Source organism: Sardina pilchardus, chromosome 6, assembly GCF_963854185.1.
Source record: "Sardina pilchardus chromosome 6, fSarPil1.1, whole genome shotgun sequence".
Classification (NCBI taxonomy): Eukaryota; Metazoa; Chordata; class Actinopteri; order Clupeiformes; family Clupeidae; genus Sardina; species Sardina pilchardus.
In genome coordinates, this window is record NC_084999.1 from 31778769 (window position 1) to 31802990 (window position 24222).

Below are 24222 nucleotides of genomic sequence, written 5' to 3' on the forward strand. Positions count from 1 at the left end.
CATTTACTTCATCGCCACTGCTGTCCAGTTTTCTCCAAGTGGTGTGAGCATTTGTGCATGTTCAATGTGACATTGTGGATGCTATCAAGCCATTTCAAGTTATTTTTGTCCTAGCTTAGAAGACTATCCTAAATTTCAGGGGGTCAGAGATTCAGTACATAGTGTATGCATTCAGAGCTCCATCTGTTGTAGTGTTCTGAGTGGGATTAAGGTATGAGTAGATAAAGAGGGGAGGTGGTGGTGGTGGGGGGGGGGGGTAAGTATCCTCTAGAGGCCATGATAGATTCTTGCCATTTCCTATTACGTATTTTGGGCTCTGACGCCTTTATCTGTGAGATGTCTTGTCGTGCCTCAGATCTTATCAACATGGGCTGGCCGCATGCTTTTGTTTAAGTGCTCAATCTCTCCATCGCTGAAGTGGTGCTGCGGTTCTGTTGGTCAACTGCGCGTTTGTGTCCTCTCTTCCAGGGCTGGTGAACAGAGGAGAGAGCTCTCAGCAGTCATCCAGGCCTCTCTGCCCCCCTCTCTGTCTCTCTCTCTTTCTCTCCCTCCCTCTCCTCCCCCTCCCTCCTTCCCTTTCTCCTCCTGCAGACTCTATTCTTGGTGGTCTGTGACACTCCTCCTGTCCTCCGCCCTGCTTCCCCCTTTCCCTTCACTTCCTCCATTCCTTCTCATTCCTCCACCTGCACTCTGTGCCCCTCCCTCCACCGTACTCCATCTCTCCTCCCCTGTGCATCCTAAGGTCTTGCTCTGCTTTGCTGGTAACTTTTTTACTCATCTACTCATCTCGTTTCATCCCTCTATTTCCTCTTCCTCATTCCCTCTCTGATCCATGTCCCACCTCCCCCCCTGTGTCTTTATAAATGCCCTTTGACCCCTCGCTCTTGATATTAGCACAATAGCTACTAAACATTTGTGCTCTTCATCCTCTTCATTTGATGTTGGTCTTTATCCCCCTAAATCTCTAATATTCTTACACATTTCTTCATTTCCTCCCTCTCTTCCTCCTCTCTTCTCTCCTCTCCTCTCCTCTCCTCTCCCTCTCTCTCCACCTCTCTGTCCATCCCCCTCTCGGCATCTCTGCCCATCTCCGTCGTCGCCACGCTGGCGAACCTCGCAGAAGTGGCCATGTGGTCCAACTACTTCATGCAGCAGGAGGACGACGGGCGCATGGGCGTGGCGTCGGGCCCGGCGGGCATCGGCGGCGCCCACTCTGGCGCGGTGGGCGGCGCCCGGAGCGGCAAGCGGCGCCACCCCCGGCTGAGCGACAGCCAGGAGGGCAAGATCAAGCTGGCCTTCTTCGTGGCGGCGGTGGGCGTGACGCTGTGCGTGCTGGGCGTGGGCACCGAGTTCTGGGTGGAGCTGGCGCAGCCCAAGCACCTGGGCAACAACCGCACGTGCGAGATGGCGCACTACGGCCTGTGGAAGGGCTGCGTGCGCACCCTCTGGATCTCCGACATCGACCCCGAGAGGGAGTCCTGCGGCCCCGCCGAGCTGCCCGGAGGTGAGCCTGGCGCGGCCAGATGGCTCCACTGCCACTGCGGCTGCAGCTGGGCCCCCGAGTGGGGCATCTCTCAGCCTCACACTGCACCGAGGGGCAGGGCAGCTCTCTCCAGCTGGAGCTGCCTCTCTCCCCGCCCGCCTGCCCGCCTGCCCGCCTGCCCGCCTGCCTGCATGAACTGATGGAGAGGAGCTGGTGGAGGTTGTGGCTGTGGTTCAGCATGAATGCCTCCGCTAATGTCTTTACTTCATGTCTCCATTCAGCATGGAAGCTTGTAGCGAACACGGGCAGGAATACAATGGTGATTGGCTATTCAGGAGGTTGTAGATACAGCTGATACAAAATGCAACGCTGTAAAAATATGGAAATTTATGATAATGGTGTGTGTGTGTGTGTGTGTGTGAGAGAGAGAGAGAGAGAGAGAGAGAGAGAGAGAGAGAGAGAGAGAGAGAGGAAAAAGAATAGTAGTAAGAAAACACTGGTTAAATAAATGGACTTAAATAAAGCACGTGGAAAATACCTAGATGTCGAGTCCCATCAAAGCATATGCAATTACTGTAATGACATGCTACTGGGGGCATGATTTCTCTCGTCTTAAGAGCACAGCGGCTTCATCCCAGCTCAGAGTGTCAGAGTGTCGCCTCATCTTTTACCCCTCTCAAGTGCTGCTCTCTCTCTTCCTGTCTTCTCTCTCTCTCTCTTCTCTTTCTCTGTGTTCTCACTCTCTCCTCTCTCTCTCTCTCCTCTCGTGCTCTCTCTCTCTCTGTGTCCTCTCTCTCTCTCTCCCTCCGTCCCCTCTCTCTCTCTCTCTCTCTCTTGATCTCCACTGCGGTTTATCAGGCCGACGTGAATGAATTGGTGTGAAGTGATGCAGCAGGCAGTTGAACTCAGGCCTATTGTGATTCGCTGCCGCTGCGCTGAAGGAGCCGTGTGGACTCCCGCCGAGCCAGAGAGGCTCAGCCGTGAATTCTGAGAGAGAGAGAGAGAGTGAGAGAGAGAGAGGGAGAGAGAGAATGAGAGCACGAGTGAGTGTGAGAGAGAGGGAGAGAGGAAGATAGAGGGATAGAAAGAGAGAGAGCGTGAGTAAGTGTGAGAGGGAGAAAGGAAGATAGAGGGATGGAGAGCGAGAGAGAGAGAGTGGCTGATTGGAGCTGATTGGCCTATGCGTATCGCCATATTCTCCTCGCAGGGCTGTTCTATAGGATGAGCTCATCGCATACACGGCTTGTTGTGAAATGTATGTATATGTATGCATCTGGGTCAGCTGGTGTCGACGAGAGCGTTCCGTCATTAAGGAGACGGGGATTGTTTTATCTGCAGGAAAAGGGCAAATTACAAAAATATCCATGTGCATGCTTATTCATGTGTTGAAAACATGCTCCCGCATCTCCCTCTCCCATAGCAGTTTGGCATCTTGGTGCAGGCTCACGAGGATGAGGAATGCTATTATTTTTATCAGATGATCTGGGGGCACTGAGCGTACGCATGCCTGCTGGTGAATCCAGCCTTTCACTTAAGGCTAGACTCTTGTTCTATTCAGGGATTTGAATGATTACATGCGTATTTGATTCTCACTAGCCACTAGTAGCGCAGAAAATAGCTATTCGCTGTTTAATACGACACTGAAACAATCACAATGCGATTAAGAGCCACCGAGCTGAAAGAAGGGGCCATTAGTCCGGCTCTTGCCCCTGCCGGGGTGAGGAGTCCTAATGCCTATATGTCATCAGTCAGCCCAGGCCATGCTCAGCTCCGCGTGCATGTGTGTGTCTCTGTCGTTGGAGGTGCGCTGCCTGACTCTGTGCCGTGATTAGGATCCTACTGTACGTTGTGCAACACAGAGTGTCATGACGTGGCAGTGAGTTGCGTCCCCAAATGCACACACACTGGGGCGGAACATCCCGCTTTACCCAGCATGCCCTCCTCCTCCCCACGCGCTCTCATGTGCTCCTCGACGCCATCCCATGTGTCCTTTTAATGTGCAGCACACCAATGTGAACAGCGCCACACACAAGCACGCACGCCTGGATCGTGACTGCTCAGCTGATTGAGGCAGTGTGTCCCCATATGTTTGCAGAGTGTAATGCTGGAGTATCATCCCATGGTTTGTGTCTGTGTGCGCCTTCGCTGTGCCAACCGAAGACGTCTCCGCAGTCCGTCAGTGTCTTCAGCTATTAGTGCACCTCAGTGCTTCAGTGTTCCCATGTGTGTTCAGCCTTTGTCCCCATTTGTACTGTGTGTGTGTGTGTGTGTGTGTGTGTGTATGTGTATGCGCATGAGCGCATGCCTGCCTGCCTGCCTGCCTGCCCGCCTGCCTGCCTGTGTGTGTGTGTGTGTGTGTGTGTGTGTGTGTGTGTGTGTGTGTGTGTGGTGTTGCATGTGTCTATGAATGCACGTATTAGCCAGTGGATGGACACATTAGTGTCTCTCTCATGAGCTGCTCTTGTGTGGGGTGAGGGAGGGCTCTACCTAGCGACACGTCTTTATTGCTTGTTGGGAGCGGCGCGGGGTTTGACCCTCTCTTTGAGACTAACGTGACCCTGTCTTGTGTTGATTTGCCATGCTTGACCTTTCAGCACGGCAAACATGTTGTATAGCATTTGTTAGCGTGCTTACAGCAGTTTGTGTTTAGATGCACAAACTAGCCATACACACACACACACACACACACACTGACTCACACTGACACAAATACACTATTATGCATCATCTCTGTCTGTGTGTGTGCATGTGTTCATTGGCAATAGATGTTGTGCATGAATGTTTGTCTTGCGGACCAAGTGACCATAGTTCATAGGGGGGCAGTCATCACTATGCATGGGTAAAGCTGACAAGAATCTGACTACTTCACAGTTTTGCATCTAAATATAGAGAGAAAGAGAGAGAGAGAGAGAGAGAGAGAGAAAGAGAGAGAGAGAGACAGAGCGAAGAGTGAGAGGTAGGGAAGAAGGCAAGTGTGTCTTATGCAGTATTAACCAGCAAATGCTGCATACTCGCGCACTCTCTCCCTCTCCCTCTCTCTATCTCTCTTTCTCCCCCTCACTCTCCTTTTCCCCGCTCTCTCTCCATCGCTCTCTCGCTCGCTCTCTGTCCTTCAAGCTCCCTTTCCATCTGCCTCTTTCTCTACCCCTCCCTCTCCATCTGCCTCCCCTTCATTTTCTTTTCATCTCTCTCTCTCTCTCTCTCTCTCTCTCCCCCATCTCTCTGTCTTTCTCTCTGCACTCGTCTTCTCCTGCCCCCTCCTTCTCTCCGGTGCCATATGTGTGAGGCATGCCTGTATTGGTGGCTCGTGCTCGTCTCGCTCCCCAGCACAGCCCAGCCCGGCACAGCGCAGCACACAGGGGTTATAAATAGGGGATGATGCCTCCGAGGATGAGGGGGAATTCAGCTGAAGTGCATTTCTCTGTCTCTCTGAAAGGCTAATATCTCTCCTCATTTCCATCATTCTCTCCTCTCCTCCATTCTGCTCTCCTCCTCTCCTCCATCCTCCTCTCTTCTCTTCCCCTGCGCTGCAGAGTCGAACTGCACGTTCTTTAAGTTCTACACCTCTGGAGAGAATGCAGTCATTTTTAAGAAGACGACGGATAAGAGTAAGTCAGGTTCATCCGCTTTGTTGCTCCCTCTCTTCCCCCTACCTTGCCTCCCTCCCTCTCTTGCTCTCTCTCTCTCTCTTGCCCCTCTCCATCCCTTTCTCTCATGCCCTCTCTCTCTCTCTTCCTCCCTCCCTCTCCTTCTCTCTCTCTCTCTCTCCACTCTCTGAGTGTTTATCCTCTCTGATGCTCTTTTCCTCTCAGACACACAAAGCTCACTGAGGCATATCTTGCTTTCTCTCTCCTCACCCTGCTCTCATTCTCAGTCAGTCTATCTCTCTCTCTCGCACTCTCTCTCTCTCTGTTTGCCAATTCACCTCTTTCAGCCTCTCCCTTCTCCCCTTCTCCAAATCCCTCTGTATTCCATCTCTCAGTTTCTCCAGATTTCTCATTTTTATATAAAAATGCTGTAACTGTGGCAGAGTGAACTGGAGCGATGCCCAAGGAGGCTAACTGCCCTTGTGCCCCTCCCCCCAGGTCTGAGTGTGGCCTCGGGCATGCTGGCCCTCATCAGCCTCACGCTCATGGTCATGGGGGCCATCTGCATCGTCATGGCCCTCAGTAAAGGCGTGATCTTCTTCCTCAAGCCAGCGTCCTTCTGCTTCTCTGTCTCAGGTGACCGCTCGCTGTCCTCTGCTCCGTTCTCTCCCGCGCTCACCAATCTGGCCCCAGAACAGCCGGCAACACAAAGCCATTTTATTTAGAAAGCGCCCCACATACACCAGAGAGCTGGGCATAATATATCATTTGAAGTACAGAAGTGAATACGAAATCCTTTAGAAGTAGACACAGTATGCTTATATGGATGCGTAAAAGGGTTGTGGAGGCCTTTTGGTAGGGTGACCAGACGTCCCCGGGTTCAGGGGACAGTCCCCATTTTTGGTTGCCTGTCCCCAGGACAATACAGAAAAACTATCTATATCCCCGTTTTTGAAGATAAAACGTATATGTACAGTATTTTAATCAGCTTGACCAGTCAAACTGAAAATGTCCCCGTTTTTTCCACATTTTTGGGATTATGTCCCCGGTTTTGGTCTCGGACATCTGGTCACCTTACCTTTTGGCCAATCTATTAGTGGCTGTGGAAAAGAGAATCTCATGGGTCCAGCGAGACGTTTGTTTGGAGCTTGGAGGGATGCTTGACCTCTGTCTCTCCCTCTGTCTGCCTCCTGCTCTGTTCTCAGGTATTCTGGTCCTCCTGTCCATCGTGGTGTTCCACCAGTCTGTGCTGGCGCTGCTGGCCAGCGATCACACCATCCCCCTGCACCACGAGATGGCCTGGTCCGTGTCATGTGTGGCCGTCGCGGGGGTCATTCTCCTCCTGGCCGGGGCTCTGTTCCTCTTGCTGGCCCTGCCATACAGCCCCTGGGAGAAATGTCTCCCACACCACAGTAGTAGTGACACCTAACTGCCAGGAGGACCAACTGCACGATGCTTCAGGATTTAAAAAAAAGAAGAAGAAGAACTGAAAGGTGTTTTGAGGATTTTCAAAAAGAATACGTTTTTTTACAGTATGATTTTGTAGATGGACAATAGTTTGATGAGTGTTATAATGTTTACTACAAACAAGAAATATTTTTTGAACCTTCAACTTCATAACCTTCTAAGTGCACTTAAAGGAACACAACAACATTTTGGAAGTATGTTACACCATTCTCCCTATAGCTCTCTTTTAGCTATATGCTAGCTATAGGCTAACTGATGGAACCCATTTCCAGGTTAATTATTCAATTACACTATAAGCTAGGCTAATGTTGTCAGAATGGATTATTGCACACACAGAGAAGAGAGGGGCGTATTCTCTTTTCTAACTCTGGGGCAAACAAACTAGTCTCCCAAAAAGTTGGCCTGTTCCTTTAACCTTCACAGCATAGATAGGGGTTCACCGTGACCTTTGGCAGGAGGGTGCACTCATGCCATGTTACCTGCTCAGAGCCGAGCTGAGCAGCCTAGCTGAGGGGACGCTTCGCCTGGATGACCACAGGGCATCCTCACGGAGGGGCAGGAGTGTGTCAACGCCAGGCCACAGCACAGCACACACATGGACCGAGTGCTGGAGCACAACCATCATGTCTATGTGGCTCTGTGTGCTGAAGCAATGAGCCAGAAACTCTGGACCATGAGCAGTTCAAACAGCTCTCTCTCTCTCTCTCTCCCTCTCCCTGGGACCTCTGGCCCTGCCCTCCTCTCAGCCTCGGCGTGATGCTGCCACACTGTGTGCTGTAGACCCACAGCTTTTGTTGGTTTAGGTAGAAGGTTTAGCTTTTTAGTTTTTATATTCAAACACCTGTGATTCTCTGTCAAGTGCTCTTGTTAGAGAGACTGTGATTGTCTTAAATCTGGCCGATGCTGTCATTTAGTGGACTGGCTCACTGTGGGGTTTGAAAGGATTCGGAGATGAAAGGGGCAGACCGTCTCTTTCCAGGAACTGGTTTACCACTAGCTATCCCTGCACTATGCTGGATATGTTGCGCTGCTAACAGGACACACTGCTAAACATATGCATCAGATATGCAGAGGGCTACACCGAAGCATTATCACAACAATGAATTATTGAAGCCTTTTACAATTTATATTTGTTATATATTAATAGATGTATTATATATTATGTATGCAGGTGGATATGAGTGGTGTGTGTGAGTATATGTGTGTCTGTGTGTGTGTGTGTGTATGTGTGGATACATGTGTTTGTTATGCATTTATATACGGTTGTGTGTTGTACATATACACTCTGCGAATGAAACTGTAAATATAAAACATGTTTTTCTCCTTTTTGAGGTGCAGGAAAAATATGGTCACACAACCACAGTTGCTGAAGATCATGTCTCAATCGTCTCTTGTCCTTTTTAGAGTGATGGTCCATTGCTTCTTTTTCCTTGTGTGTGTGTGTGTGTGTGTGTGTGTGTGTGTGTGAGAGAGTGTTTCTCCTCAGACTGTGCCCCTACTGTGTGTCTCTCGCAACACAGACACATCTAGGCCTTCCCTTAAATGTGTCTGTTTCTTGGCTCTCGCATAAAACATTAAAACCTATTTCACACATCGAATCTTGTCTTCCATTTTCTGAACACGTCCCCCTCACTTCCCTCCTCCATCTCTCCTTTTGCAATGTTTGTCCTCTCTCTCTCCCTCCCTCTTTCCAGTTCCACCTTTCTGCTGTCTCCTTCCCCTCACCTCGCTCTTACCCAGTGCACTCATCTAAAATTAGAGTACAGCACATCCCAGTCTTCTGAAGTGGGTGAGAAATATAATCCTGGAATTTGAACTATGCCCCCACCACCTCCCCTTTTCCCTCCTCCCCCAGTTCCCGCTCCTTAGCCAAGTCTCTCTCGCTCTTTCTCTCTCTCTTTCTCTCGCTCTCGATCAGACCCACCTCTCTGCTTCCGCCTCTATAGGAACAGACACGCACCCCCTCCCACACACACACATACACACTTATCTCCTCCACATATTCTCTCTGAACAAAACCCCACGGGGGCCGATGGTGTTTGTTTGTGCTGCTCCTACAGAACAGAATGTATCTCATCCTGGTGTTGGTCACTGACTGCCCGTCGGGTAAACAGACGAGGAGTGTGCAGTGGGCAGCCTGCGGAGGCTGAGCCGGGTGCATGCACCACAGTTCCCAGCACTCCCTGAAACAGGAGAGGCCCGCAGACACTCGAGCCAGTGGCCTTGCTGCATGTATATATAGCAGTTTAATAGTTTCTGTCAGACACGTCGGCTATCCTTTCTGCTTGTTTTCATGCACATGACACAACGGGGAGTGCAGAGATTTAAGGTTGGAGAGCTCAGCTCTGCATGCAATAGGATTTGAGTGAGTGTTTGGTTCAGTGCGTTGTGTGTGATCTACACCTGCACTTGCCTGCGTGTGCATTTGTATTTGCTCATGTGTGTGAATGAGTAAATGTGTGAGAGCTTTTCAAATCTACCCATCTATCTTTCTACCTTTCTATCTCTTTTTGCATTTAACATTGGTCATTTGTAGTGCTCATCCAGAATAGGGAGCTAACACGGAACGTATGAAATGCTCAACAGTAGCCCGTGCCCAACAGAGGCCCCTCTGTACTGGACACCGCAGGCAGCCATGAACTGCCCCCCTCACCCACCCGGCCATCTGATGCTTTGCTGAAGGGCTACTTCTGTCAGGCCAGGAGAGGGAGCTGTGTCTTTGCCCTGTCCCTTCCTGAGCCTGTGTAGTCTGCACTTCCAAGTTCCCACACAGTCAGGGCCATAATTCAATACATTACCCATATTCCTCTAGGAGCATGTAGTCACAACAAGAAAAACAAAGGTCACAACCAAAATATGATATGAGGTGTGCAGATCATCTGATACATCTCCTTCCAGTCTGCAGACACGCGCACTTTCCAGGCAGAGAAACATCACAGAAGCACAGATGACCACAGTCTAAAGTTGTCTGTAGCTTTTTTTCTCTCTTTATATATAAAAGTCGTGCAATACAGTGTTTGAGTTTATCACACATTTAGATAAACCATTTCATTTTTGTCTAGATACCTGTATGTCTATTCTCATACTACATACTAAGTATAATCGCCCACATAAATGCTATCTGTGCGCTGTTTTTTTCCCTCTCCAAATTCCCCTCTTCACAAATAAAAAACACCCCATACTCAATTGGTCTCTATTGCATTCAGTCGTATTCTTGTCCTGTGTCTCGAGTCTAGACAGGGGTTTATTAAGCTGGGGGAGGGGGGGGGGGGGGGGGAGTTGGGGGTCTGTGAGAGCGCTCCTGTGTGCTCACGTCCTCTCTCTCACAGAAGCCGAAAGGTCAGCGGGCTGAAGTTATCAGGTGCAGCACAGTGAAGGTTTGTTATCAAGGAAGCATCGCCATGGTGATTCGTTCATGGTCACGTGACATAAAGAAGATACACAAGAGAAAACATGGGGCACACCCAAGACGTGAGTACTGGGCCCAACCAGGAAGTCAGGGCCACCGGTGTCTGGGTGCCGCCAACAGAGGAGAGGACCGCTATCCCCTGGCCCCCAAACAAATTAAACAAACTCCATCTAACTAGGCTCTATAGACCCCCAAAGAAAGTATCTATAGACTTTGAAAATGTCATTATGCATAAGTACAATGTACATATTCCTTTAGAAAATGTTGGCAAGGCTTTTTTGCTCCACAGATTTTTCTGAAAACGTGGCTACTACTGAAATGAGGAGTTAATTAAATTCTTTCTCTTGAGGGCAGTTTGGATGTGAGGAACATTGCCATCCTGTCATCACTTTGTACAAATATATCTCTGATTTCTGTTAATGCCCCCGGAACACAAGAAGACTACAGCTACGTCTGCTACCCATAATCATAATAAAAATAATACTGATGTGGGTTTATATAAAATTCATAATCAGCTCAACACTTTGTTGGTCAGAAGTTTCAGTCCATCAATTTCATCATTCCGTTCACGGTATTGGAAGACAATATACAGTATACACACAAGACTAAACTGCATGTTATCAAAGGGTAGAAAAAAAAGTTATTTAAATAAAAGCCTCTCCACGCAATAATAATAATAATAATAATAATAATAATAATAATAATCATAATAATAATAATAATAATAATAATAATAATAATATAACACTCATTCTTGCACACATTTTTATACACTCATGCTGGACATCAGTGACACAATTGCAGCTCCTGTGTCACTGTGTTAGAAAGTCACAGTTAATGTCTTCAGAAATCAAAAGAGTTGAAAAACTCGAGTCATTCCAAACAAAACACTAGCGACTAATAACCAGAAATAATAATCACAACAACAATTGCAGATTAGGACACACGTCCATTTTTTTTTATTATTAAACTAGCAATGTTAGTGCACCCAAAATAAATAATAAAAAGATCTCATTTTCACAGTATCCCATGATTATTATTATTATTTTAATTGCATTAAAAAATAAATAATTTATAGGACAAATACCAAAATAAGGTGAAACGCAATGTTGTTGTTGTTATCACTTGGTTATTAGTATTTTCATCTTTTTTGTGAAATGGCATGGTTACAAGGAGAACGGAGAAATAGATCATTCCATCTCTCCTTCTCCTTCTCTCATCATTCCCTGATCCCGATGCCCACGTATCCCATTCCATTTCCCATCGCATCTTTTGCTCTCACCCTTTCGTTATTTTGTCTGGCTCTCTCTCTCTATCTCTCTCTCTTTCTCTCTCTCTTTCTCTCTAAACAGGCGTTGTCTTCCTGTTCAGGGTGTTGGAGTTGCTCTCTCTGTCACCCTTCCCTAACCTATCCAGCGTTCCCATGCCTCTCTCCCGCTCCACGGTGGAGCTGGAGAAAGGTGGAGGCTGGGAGGAGGGAATGGAGTTGGGAAGCGGGGCATTGGAATTGGAGGAATTCTGGACGGAAGAGGGGTTGTGAGACTTGAGCGAGGGCAGGGTGCCACTCATCATCATGGTGCCGCCCCCGCCGCCCTCCTTGGGGAAGCAGTTGTGGAGCTGGTAGAGGGTGGCGCGGTCCACCGTCCCGTACAGCGGGGGACCCCCGAGCCCCCCCAGGCCCCCCATCTTGGGGTCGCGGGACAGCGGGTAGAGGGAGATGTCGCCCCCGGGCAGGGCGGTGTGGGAGCGCGAGTGCGGGTTGGGCAGCGTGGACACGGAGATGGGCCCCTGGGACATGAGGCCGGACGGGGGCATGCCGAAGTTCTTCCCCCCGGGCGCGCCCACGGGCGAGGGGTCGCGCGAGCGCGAGGGGTCGGTGGAGCGCGAGCTGGAGCGCGAGCGGCGGCGGAAGCGGTAGCTGGGCAGGCGCAGCATGGCGTGCGTGGTGCTCTTGAAGATGTCGGTGCGCGAGCGGCAGCGCAGCTCCTTGTTCTTCTCGATGTAGATGTTGACCGCCAGCACGCCCACCATCTCGGCCAGGATGAAGGACAGCCCGCCGAAGTAGAAGGACCAGCCGTACGAGTACTGCCACTTCTTGTCCTCGTCCTTCTTCGGCGAGATGTCGCCCAGCGCGGCCGAGATGTACACAATCACGCCGATGATGTTACTCAAGCCTGCACCCAAGGGGAAGAGGAGAGCAACACGTCATGGTCAGTGGTTAAGGTCAAGGCTCCAAAGAAAGCCTCCGCGGATCCCCAACTGAACTGACACTGGACATCTTCTGTACGGGCCGCACCAGTGTACTTGGGTGTCCTTTAGACTTTATTTAGACAGTAATGACGTGATGGAGGACTTTGCATGACAAATGCCCCTGTATTTGTGACTGCCTCCGCCAAGGTAGGATAATGCACAGATTAACATTCTGAAGACCTTCCTACACTCCTGTTTCGGAGGTGGAATTAGCTCAGGGATCGCGACAGAGTTTCACACAAATAGGCGCATAAACTGCACACATTATAGGAACCCGAGGTAACAGCACAAACACAACAGATCATCAGTTAAGATTCTAATTCAATATCAACAACTGTTGTTGAGCAATAAGTGAACATTGCATTAACCAAATCCAACCTCTAACATTGACCTTAACAAGAGATTGTAGCTAAAGGCACCCTTAACAAGATTTGCTCTCAGGGTCCCCCTCTGGTTGAGAAGCACAACAATAAATGAACATAACTCTGATATAATATAGGGAATGCACTGACAGAGGTCAAATCTCTGTCAGAGACGATCAAATCTCTGAATTTCTGCAGCAAAGAGGTTTTTGCCTTTTTGATTTCGGAGTGAGGAGTGAGGGTTTCCTACATGAAACTAGAACGACAATGGCAAAATGATTTTGGAAACGTTACAGTATGTTAAGGTCACAAAACTGTTAAAGGAGAGAGTCAACAACATAATAATAATCTGTCTGTGGGTAGACTATTCAAGTAGAGTGTGAGTGTAGCCACTGTAACTGTGGTTACATGTATGGTTCAAGACATCTCCACATTAATCCACTCAAACAGAGCTGCAGGCAGCCATGATTACACACACATAAGCACACACAAACAACACACAAATCAAACAAAGGCAAATTACCTGCAGCTACAAACAGAATTCCTGCCCCCAGGATGATGTTCCTCTTACTCTTGTAGAAGCGGCTAGCAGCTATGCACACACCACCCATGAGCAGCAGAATAGCACTGAGGATGGGGAAGATGTTCGAGGCCCTGACCACCCCTGCAGAGAGAGAGAGAGGGGGAGGGAGAGAGGGAGAGATGGTGGGAGAGGGAGAGATAGAGAGAAAGATGGCAAGAGAGAAATGGAGGGAGAGGGTGGTGAGAGAAGGAGAGATAGAGAGAAAGATGGCAAGAGAGAGAAATGGAGGGAGAGGGAGAGAGATGGAAAAAGAGATATAGAGAGAAAGATAGAAGGAGAAAGATAGGGGAGAGGGAGAAGGAGGGAAGTAGAGAGAAAGATAGAAGGAGAGAGAGAGAGAGAAGGGGGAGGGAGAGAAAGATTAGAGGGTAAAGATAGAAAAGAGGATGCCCAGGCGTGGAGGATAGCGTCAGGGGAGTCGAGTTGGTGAGATGAAAAATGAGGAAGCCCAGAAGGTTGGGAGAGGAGGGAGAGAGGCACGGTGGCACGCGGAGGTGGGCGCGGAGGAGAGGGGAGAGAAGAGACATGACAAGGCGATCAAGACGGTGAAGGAGAAGTGGCCGAGAGAGAGAAAGACCAAAAGTTGACTGAACGAAGGTTAATGAATAGGTCTTTCGATCCCAACGCGCCCAGCTGAGGAAATTAATTACCATAGAATTATGAGACTGAATAATTAAATCATAACCATCTAGAGATTAAAAAAAGCTTTAGCAGCAGAATACACTAGAGCAAATTAGCATTCCTCTGAGGACCGTTCCTGCCATCTGGGTATGTGTGTGTGTGTGTGTGTGTGTGTGTGTGTGTGTGTGTATTGTATATACAGTACATATGAGTGTATTTGTGGAGGTGGGATATGGGGTGATGGTGGGGTGTGTTTCTGTGTGCATCCTTGTTTGTGTATTCTATGTGTTTGTTTGTGTGTTGTAGCAGAAGAAAACCTGTTCAGAAGAACGCCTTTGAAAGGCAGACTCCATAGACTCTTAGATGTGAGTTATGGGTCAGGTCAGGTGACCACTTACTGTGATCTCACTTCCTTTAAACGGCACAATTAACTCTTTCCTGATGCAGACTGATTCCTACTCTAGACCCTGCATTCATACATGATCATTCACTTACACAATTTCACTAACTCACCAATATATATATATATATATCTATAACCGATATAGACCTAGCCTATGTTCATGTTTCTGCATAATAGTATTAAAGTTAGACTACCTGCTGAGCACATAATTAAATACATATATCACTAACATCTACTCTTCAGAGACATGCCTTATTTTCCACAACATTTCAACATATTTTGGCTTCAAATCCTGCACCACACAGCACTGACAAGATATAAGGCTCTCTTACGCAAAACATATTCGGCTCCATCGTGGTCGAAGTCTGCGTCCTCCGGGAAGTGATTGATCTGAGAGCACACTCCCCTTTTGGATCCTGGGCCAGGGAGAGAGGAGAGGGGAGCTGCTTATTGCGCTTACAATACGTCTGGGGTGAGGGGGAGTGTACGCGCATGTCACACTCTCTCCCATTCACACACAGGCACATAGATTACAGTAACACACACACACACACACACACACACACACACACACACAAAGAGACACAGACACACACACACACACACACACACACACACACAGCAGGGCCCTGGAGACATGCAGGCAGATGGATAGCTACCCACTCTAGTCCCGCGGGTCTACTGCAGACACACAGATGGAGGAATGGACGGACGGACGAACATGACTGGTGTTGACGGATGGAGTGGGGGAGTGATGGAATGATGAAACGGACGGATGAAGAGAGCGACAGATGCAGGGGACAGGAGTCTCCTGTACTGCTCTTCCTAGCTGTGTTCATTTGCTCCCTCTCTCTTTCTCTTTACCTCTCCCCATGGACACTGGTCTGTGAGAGCAAGAGCGAGAGAGAGAGAGAGAGAGGGAGAGGGAGAAAGAGAAAGAGAGAGACAGAGAGAGAGGGGGGGAGAGAAAGAGAGAGAGAGAGAGAGAGAGAGAGAGAGAGAGAGGGATGGGAAGGGACAAGTGGGAGAAGCATCAACTTTGCCCAAAGGAGAAACTGTGCCTGATATTCTGGGCACACCAGCTTTGGCCCGGAATCAACAGCGCTGCTGTGGCCACACACAAGACCACAGTGGAGCCACTGAGTCACTCAGGCCTCCCAGTGCCCCTGTCCACCCACCGTCCACCCACCCACCGCCCGCCCGCCTGCACAGCCCAGCCGCACACCGCTGGCCCCCCATCGCCCACGCCTCTCACGTCCTTCTCCTCCGATTGGGCCACGGCACGCCGGCAGCCGCGCAAGGTGAGCCGTGACATCAATTATGGAGAGCCAAAATGGCCCCCGCTTTCCACTCCACCTGCTCTCCCGCTCGCACGGCGACGGCTGCTGCTGCTGCCGTTGCTGCTGAGAATCCATCTTGGCTCAACACACGCTGGCGACGTCAAGGATTACTTGACCTCTAAACTGTGCCAAGAGTGCACGTCTGCTACGCTCGCACCAGAGCGAGAGAGGAGGAGAGAAAAAAGTGAAGGAGAGAGAGAGAGAGAGAGAGAGAGAGAGAGAGGACGGGAATGAGAGTTGAGGGGAGGAGAGCAGCAGTGCAGTGCTCAAAGGGCAAGCTTATCTCTAATTGAGTGCTTTGTTATTAGGGAGCTTAGGCCTAAGGACAAATTAGCTTTGCACAATGACCAGCAGCAGAGTGTGTTGTGCCAGTTTAGTGTGAAGATAGGGTGCGAGGTACTTAAACATTCCCAGGACAGCTCCTCTAAAGCCCACTTCAGATCGCTAGCGCCGCATCCCTTCACATTCTCATTCTCCGAGCCGTACATGAAGCACGTGACACAACACTGTCACCCTTGACGGGGCTTAGCATGTCATCTGCAGCATCATTTGCAAAAATCGTCTGGCTCCATCATCTCAAAAACATCACACTGCTAGATGATGCTACATTGAAAAAAAATATGGAGACAGAAAACTAGACGTAGTGACTTAACAGAATCGGCCTTTTCAGACAGTCAATGTGTCCTTTTCAGTGCAGGATATTTGCGCTGTAAGTGGTGCGGCCAACTGTCGTTGAAACAGGGAAGGCAGACCAGCTGGCATGTGCTGGAATGCTGTTCGCAGCTTTTGACACTTACAGAGAGATTTCTCTAGATGCGTAACACCAACAGTGATGAACGACACAACACAGAACAAGAGGGCAACACACAACATATAAACAGCAGACATTGAAAAAGGCCACATTCAGTTAATGCTCACAGCAGACACATCACAGGAATGCATAAGATCACATCATCTAAAATATTGTAATATCGGAATAGTTTTAAATGTATTATATACAAGAAAAGTACTGCACATAGGTGCATCCACTGAGATTTCCAACTAGCCTGCTCTTACCTTATAGCGAATGCTTTCAATCTTTATGTGCAGCATACATGTCATTATTTATCATAAGCAGCACTGCTGTGAATACATTGCTATACTTGTGTGTATGTGTGTAATCTAGTCCTGTTATTCCTGATGAAGTGTACCCCAAGTAGAGCCCATGAGGCGTACAGAACCAAACTGGGTTCTAAAGAGCCCATGAGGCCTACAGAACCAAACTGGTTTCTAAAGAGCCCATGAGGCCTACAGAACCAAACTGGGTTCTAAAGAGCCCATGAGGCCTACAGAACCAAACTGGGTTCTAAAGAGCCCATGAGGCGTACAGAACCAAACTGGGTTCTAAAGAGCCCATGAGGCATACATAATTAAACTAGGTTCTACACAGCCCTTGGAGATATATAGAACCAAAGTGGGTCCTAAAGAGCCTGTGAGCTGTACAGAACCAAAGTGGGTCCTAAAGAGCCTGTGAGCTGTACAGAACCAAAGTGGGTCCTAAAGAGCCTGTGAGCTGTACAGAACCAAAGTGGGTCCTAAAGAGCCTGTGAGCTGTACAGAACCAAAGTGGGTCCTAACCCTCCAGGCAGCAGATCCTCCAGAGGCCCGAGTGGGTGAGGGCGCCGGGGTCCTTCTTGTCCTTGTTGTGCGGGTCATCTGCCGACGAGTTGGTTGTGCTGTTGCAGATGGTCGCACGCGAGTACAGCCAGTAGTCCGTGCCGATGGCCACCGTCATCAGGCCGAAGGATGCGAACGCACCCACGATGGTGAGAAGGATCTGGATGCCCTTCTCACACACCATGCCTCCAGAGGAAGAAAGACAACAGTGAGAAAGAGAAATGTCACCTAGCTATTCCCCCAGCGCCTGCGGACACAAAAGGCCCATCGCTTCATGGCTGGGGACGGTTATGACTGTAAAGGCCAGCTAACACAGCAATGTCCTCTCACTCTTCTCACTCTCCTTACCTGACGGCGAGTTTCTGTCCTTCGACTCAATTTTGAAATCTTTTTTTTCCTCGTTAATGAAGAATCGGCTGTCCCTTCAATCCGGGCAGCATCCATCGACTGTCTTCACTCTCTTCCCCCACTCCCTCACACTTTTTCCGTCTCCCACACACAAGTGCACTTCTCTGCCTCTGTGACTTTCCGCCGTGGAGCGACTTTGGCGAAAGCTTGTTCCGTCGCTCTTGACGTCGAGCTTTTAATCTACTTGCTCAGAGTGGTGGACATGGTGGTTCAAGCCGGTGGTTCTGGAAAACAAAAGACACACACAGAGGGGAAAAAAGCAAGAGGTAGTTTTGGGGTTAGTTGTTTGCTGTCCCGTCGGCCTCATGGATTGTCTAGCTAGTTAATTTGAGTGAAAAAGGCAGTGTTGTCTGAATGAAGTAGAAAGGGGGGGAGGGCAGGGCGAAGTCTATGTTGTTGCCATGGTAACATTGACTTCCAAAGTCTGGATCAGCATAGAGCGGTAGAGAGAGTGATGAAATGTGCATGTGTGTGTGTGCATGCGTATGGGAGCGAGGAGGAAGAGAGAGCTAGCATGAAGTGTATTACGTGTAAAAGACCAGTGAATGAGTTAAAACAGGAGAACAGATGAGAGTTGTGTTTCGATAAACCAACGGAATAGGACAGCAAAAAAAGGACAAGTGGCCGCCTGACAGAGAGCCAGAGAGAGGGACAGTGTTGGAGGGGATGGAGGGATGGAGCGAGGGAGAGCAGGGAACAAGAATGATGTATTGAGTCATCCACACTCAGCTCTGCACCAGGGGATTAGAGACACAAACATAAACGGGAGTTTGACTCCGTAGTGTCAGTGGGAATAATATTATGCCTACTAAGACATTTGGACCAAACGAGAGACACAATCACTGGATGTCAGTACTAGAAAGCCCCCTTAACACCACGCTGCTCGCTGGGAACACACAACACCAAACTCAGCAACAATCATGCAGCACGCATAATTTAGCAAACATGATTTAGCAAACATAACGCAGCCTCGGTCTAGTCCCTTAATATTTGATGATGCAATATGGCACCGTGATCAAAATAGGTTATATCCTGTTTGTATTGTCAAGGCCTGAGCATGGATGGATCTGTGGCAGACGGCGCAGAATTTCTCCCCAGACAAACAAACACATCCACCAAAAAACACGCCGTTTCGCAAACACATCAGCAGTTTGTAGAAAGAGTTGAGACACTGAGGCTACCCACTAAATCCTCTAAAACATTTACAAGCATTTAGATTGTTCCACTAAGGCACCGTATGATGTTTAAGCAACAAAAACACAATATTGGTGTGAGTGGCTCGTTTCGGCTTCCTCAGTCAAGTGCACGAGGGTCATTAACAGTAAGCTATAGCAGTAGCAATGTCAATACTTCGTCAATGCTAGCTAGCTGATAACCAACTACACATAAGCACTGCACATAAACCATACGCCAACATTCTGTGCAGTGAAAAATGCACTAGTAGTAGTGGTGCATATGGCTCCCTGATAACCTCCGCTTCCCACGCAAAACAGAACAAGGGCCTATTCTATCTAAAGCAAATCCCCACTGTAGGAGATAGAAGATGTTATCCACACTTCCTATGATCAACACTCCTGCACCAGGCTATCTGGCTGATATTCACTGGGCTGTTGCCCGATACATAAATCATACTTGAAGGAAAATGGGTACTGTCGCCCTAACACTGACAAATACAAGGAGGCTATTTTGCTGAATGCAGCACAGTACATCAAGAGCCAAAGTATTTGGGGCAAGATAAAGGTTTGCTTTGCATATTCGTATAGGGACAACAAGTGACTGTAGGCCAAGCACTGGTGAATTTATAATAATTCTACCATTTGAATACGCAACCTCTCCCTGTTTGTCAAAAGCAAGATGTATTGTTTGACAGTTTTATTTTGTTTTGTCACCTAAAATTGAATATACTTTTTGCTAACTGGACACTTATTCCTGAGGTGACCATAATGTATCACGATGATCATCAAACACACAGACACACACACACACACACACACACAACCTAAACAGTTGCTGCTGATGATTTCTGAACAAGTGTTTGCACACATGCTTACCAACACATTGTGTCACAAGCTGATAATTAGTGCTTCACAGTCATGTGATTAACGCTGCTGTGAAAGCATGCCGGCAGTGAGCCCAGCAACGCGTAATACATTTATTCATATTACCAGGCCTTCCTATGTCCAAAGGCCTCATTGCAGAGACACAGATGGACAAATGGATGGATGGACCTACAGTATCTATGTCCAAAGGCCTCGGTGTAGCGAGAAACCAATTGAACAGCCAAGGCGGCTACTTTCACAAATGTGCATTGCAGTGTTCAATAGCTTTGTGCCATAGTTATTATGACTTGTCACTATGTTAGAATGATGAAGGTCTCTTGGCTTATTATTACTCATTATAAGTGATTTTGTCAAAATATACACCCAGAGTTCAAAATGAACCATTTTATTTTGACAAACTAAAGCCCAGACCCATAAGGACTTAATTCTCAATTATGAGAAACAAATGTGATTGTTATAATTTATGAGTCTAAAATAATTTGTAAATGACTTGATCATGACAAAGTGGGTCTATTATGACTTGGCACTAGGTGCTTCAGAGGAAGCAACAGAGAGTCATCCCTGCATCAGACTCTAGAAAAGAATCCAAATCTTTGCGCAGACAGACTTGCACCTTTTGCCCACTGCAGCATCCATCCCACCAGCTGTGGACCCACCAGGCATTTTAATAATAACAACATAATATTATGATTTCCTGTACAGAACTAAAATAGCATCTTTGTAGATCACACACACACACAACATCAAAAACATCATATAATCTGTTAAAGCTCGTCACGTCTATAAGCACTTTGTAAATCTGAGAGACTGACATTTCATTTTGGTATTATTTAGTATTGATTCGACATCATTCCAAATTAATTATGTCACTTATTGTTTTTTCAATACTAGCTTTCAAATTGGCACAGTATTTTTACCACAAGTTAATTACTGGAATTGAAATCAATAATTACTTAATCATTTGTACTACACTCTTTGATAAAGGGAACGGTTCCAAATCACACCATAAAACAGACAAATCCTATATCTATTTTAGTCTTACTTTCAATTGGGTCAGAATATCTTTTAGCCACAAAATAGAAACCTTAATAAACTGCTGAAGAAAACACCAAGCGCAGGCTTGTTTGACTTTGACAAAATGCCTGTTGGCCCCAGTGATGCTCCTGTCACTTTGCAACTACCACTGCAACACTGGCTGAACGGGCCAACTCCAACATCTCATCTTATGTTAGCAGAAACAGCCCCTCCATACTGTAGTTCTCAGGTCTCAGGTTAAAGTTTAAAAAGGAATACATGACCAGGGGTTTTCACATGAATTCATGGTTTTAATGAACAATTTAGTGATAAGGGCTGAGTGAAGTATGGGCTAATAAGGTCTGAGCTAAAAACAGTAAATAAATAAACAAAAATAAAAAAACCTGCCAATCCACAACTGACATCCAAAGCACAGCACAACAAAGAATGCAATTTCATCCTTAAAGACAAACGACAAAAAACAGATGTGCAAAAAAAAACGTCTGCAAACTGGGAGGGAAATTAGGCATGCTGGCTTGCCCACCTGAGCTCAGTCAGAAGTGCTTTGCATGTGTGTCACCCTGAGCTATGCTCCTTCATTAGACTCGGGAGAACAACGGATAAAAACATCAACATCCACCTTTCTGAGTGGCTGACTCAAAGCTCAGTGAAACGGCGCCTTGCCTGCCGTCATCTTATTCCAGTGTACCGCTACACTTCCTAATGCATTTACTCAGTGCACATACAGTACTGTATGTGCTGAGAGTCCTCCTCACCGTATTCATTTCCACCACAACACAAAGTGAACTGATTAAATACACATCTGATTAGCATTCATTTAAAAGCCCTATCAGGAGCTTCTCCTGTTTATTGGTGTTAGCGCCACCTACAAGGTAAATTCATGGACCACGGTCCCCTCTCACCGATTCAACACAAACAAGGCTTGTTGTAGTTGTCAAATAAATGTCATCCTGATTAGTCTAAGTGCCGCTGTGTAATTAGCGCTGACCAAATGCGAACCCGTCCATTTGTGCCATGAGACACACACACACATACACACACACACACACACACACACACACACACACACACACACATCACATGACTGAGCAGCAGTGTGAGGCTCCAGGAGACGGACGAGGATGTGCAGGAGGGTCCTGGAGGCAGAAGTCACACTGCACCGTCTCGCATTATTACATACCTCAGCACACACAGCCCTAATGGCTGACCAAAATACTACAGACGGAGCACAGCCACCACACCATCAAACTTCAGTCCGGAAACGACCAAGCCTCTCTCTGCCTCAACTCTCTGTCCTGGCACGAGATTAGCTATCTACCTTTCAGAGCTTAGCCGCATTTTGCCATTTGTTTGCAAAACATGGGTGAATTATGTACTGTGATAATAAAAAAAACGAAAAGCAGAGGAAATGTGGAAAAAATACGAAAACCAAATACGAAAACTACATACGAAAACCATTCCAGGAAAATAACCAAATTAATCACCTCAAACGCATTACAAACCAATACCAACACAATAAACCTGGTGTATTTAAAGATGTTGTGAAAATTATGAGCAAAAAGACACTGCAGTAAAGTACTGTAGTAAAGTTTTCCAGCACACCCCCCCCCCCCCCCTGTACTCCAGCCCATCACCTGACATGTGTGTGCTCTCACCAATACAGATCAAATATTCATCCCACATTTATACTTTATAAAACATAGAAGTCCACTCTGTAAGTAAGAAATGTTTGTTGGTAAGAATAAGCCAGGTTTTCCTTACAACCACAGTCAATACTAGGATAGTTCAACTTCAGACAAAGATTGCAGGAGTACCTCTATACTTCTATACTCTTTGGTTCAGAGGATGTACAATTGGTCTAAATACATTGAAAGGCCAAACTGCACTGAAACGGTGCTAAATCAAGCTTTGAAAATGTGCTGCTAGTTTAATAGTCTACTGTTGTATTGTATCCAACACAGTGAATCAGTGTGCAACACATGCCTAATCTCCGAAAGGGAGAGATACACACCTCTACAAGCCATCCCTCTTTGTATCCATCCATCTCTATTCCTCCTATCAGTCCATCCATTTCCATTTTCCCCTTCCTTTCCGCTACTCCTTCTCAATTTGGCGCTGTGGCCGGCCTCTCTCCCGGTGCCCTCGGTCATGATTAGAATAAAGGACCCTCACAGATGCCTTCACGCTCCTGCACCTCTACACCTGTTTGACAGCAGCTCAACCCCCGTGTCAGGCCCCCAGCGTCCACCCCGTCAGGGCACACATGGCCGACTCCCCACTCCCCCCGCTCGTGGCACAGGTGGCATCGGGACGGTATGAATGGGAATGACCGCAACTGTCACCAAAGTGAAACGAGATGAGCATTAATATTCCATAAATATTAATCGTACATATTTTAATACTGTACAGGGGTCACCTGTGAATTTCCGATGAGCTCAATGATTTCTAAGTGGCGCGAGTTAAATATCAAACTGTAATTTGAAAGCTTGTGATAAGGTGGTCGGAGATCTAACCTTGAATGTAAAATGTGAATCTGATTAAAGTTTTTATTGAAGCCTCCAAGCTGAGTCTACAGTACAAGCTCTCAGTCTCGGAGGATGCCTAAACAAGTCTTGGAGTTAATTATTAGATCCTCTCAAGGGCTCTTCATACAACCTTACCTCATGCTTATCCCCCCCCCCCCCCCCCCCCCACCTGGCCAGTCGTGCACTTAGCCTACTTATTCTCCTTATCGTTCCAGTGGCAGCAGCAGAACATGTAAAGTTAAATGACAGCTCCATGACATGAGCGCCCTCTTATCTCCAGTGCACTCTGGGAACTAGTGCAGGTGCCACTGAGTGTCAGAGAGAGAATGCGCTGATCCTTTAGAATAATCTCTATGTGATATAAGCGAGATTCAGACTGAATGCCAAGGTAGTGCAAGTGGTGATATCAAAGTACAGTACAAAAGAGAGAGAGAGAGAGAGAGAGAGAGAGAGAGAAAGGAAAACAAAAGAGGAGTGGGAGTAAGAAATTGATGAAGAAATTGTTGTCTCATTGAATTATGGACATGCCTTAACACACTGCAAATGCAAAACCATGCATCCATCCAGCACAGATACAAGCGCCGGGGCGGCGCAGGATGAGAGACTGCATAGAGCATGGAGTCTCACTGGAGATGATTTTACACCAAAGACAGGTCCTGCTGCACTGCTGCTACGCTTGAGCAATGCTTGTGTGAGTATGTCACCCATCCCTAGTCCTGGGGAGGCTCCCGTAAAGCCAATCAGCAGACATTTCACACAGTGAATGGGCCTGATGAGTAGCATAGAGCCTAATTAACCCCAGTCATGTAAAATTGCCTTTCACTGTGATAGCATTTCAAAATGTCGAATTAATTATCTCGCCGACCATATTTATTAAGAAGATAAGGATCTACGCATCAATGCAGTCATCCAGTGGGGGAACTGGCTCTGGTGATTGCATTCAAAGACCTTACATGTGCTCTGACTAGGTAACACATCAAACCATCAGTTAAGTGGCTGGAGTGAAACGTATCATTTTTGGCTATAGGTTGAG

At 47.5% G+C, this 24222-nt stretch overlaps 2 protein-coding genes across 4 annotated transcripts in view; one reads left to right on the forward strand and one right to left on the reverse strand.

The window, feature by feature from the left end:
- cacng6b (calcium channel, voltage-dependent, gamma subunit 6b) lies at positions 1 to 8124 on the forward strand. Of its 3 annotated transcripts, XM_062539432.1 has the most exons (6): positions 1 to 43; positions 469 to 761; positions 1121 to 1504; positions 5017 to 5091; positions 5569 to 5706; positions 6276 to 8124. In XM_062539432.1, the coding sequence occupies exons 3-6, from the start codon at positions 1129 to 1131 to the stop codon at positions 6497 to 6499; spliced, it is 813 nt and encodes a 270-aa protein (XP_062395416.1). In that variant the 5' UTR covers positions 1 to 43; positions 469 to 761; positions 1121 to 1128; the 3' UTR covers positions 6500 to 8124. The 3 variants fall into 3 exon arrangements, with proteins under 3 accessions (XP_062395416.1, XP_062395415.1, XP_062395417.1); XM_062539431.1 differs by lacking the exon at positions 1 to 43 and having other exon boundaries at positions 329 to 761; XM_062539433.1 differs by lacking the exons at positions 1 to 43; positions 469 to 761 and having other exon boundaries at positions 797 to 1504.
- A 1388-nt stretch (positions 8125 to 9512) lies between these two features.
- The window catches only part of cacng8b (calcium channel, voltage-dependent, gamma subunit 8b), a 16498-nt gene continuing 1788 nt past the window's right edge, over positions 9513 to 24222 (reverse strand). The window contains exons 2-6 of the mRNA XM_062539434.1: positions 17510 to 17793; positions 17123 to 17347; positions 14498 to 14581; positions 13082 to 13222; positions 9513 to 12120 (exon numbers count right to left, since the gene is read on the reverse strand). Coding sequence (XP_062395418.1) covers positions 11291 to 12120; positions 13082 to 13222; positions 14498 to 14581; positions 17123 to 17345 — 1278 coding nt within the window. The 5' untranslated portion in view covers positions 17346 to 17347; positions 17510 to 17793 and the 3' untranslated portion in view covers positions 9513 to 11290. The remainder of the gene's footprint in view (positions 12121 to 13081; positions 13223 to 14497; positions 14582 to 17122; positions 17348 to 17509; positions 17794 to 24222) is intronic.

Excerpts from the sequence above, each read along its gene's own strand:
- cacng6b (XM_062539431.1), top strand. The coding sequence starts at position 380 with ATGCTTTTGTTTAAGTGCTCAATCTCTCCATCGCTGAAGTGGTGCTGC. Across the intron at positions 1,505-5,016 it reads CCCCGCCGAGCTGCCCGGAG|AGTCGAACTGCACGTTCTTT; the intron begins GTGAGCCTGGCG and ends CCTGCGCTGCAG. Across the intron at positions 5,707-6,275 it reads CTTCTGCTTCTCTGTCTCAG|GTATTCTGGTCCTCCTGTCC; the intron begins GTGACCGCTCGC and ends CTCTGTTCTCAG.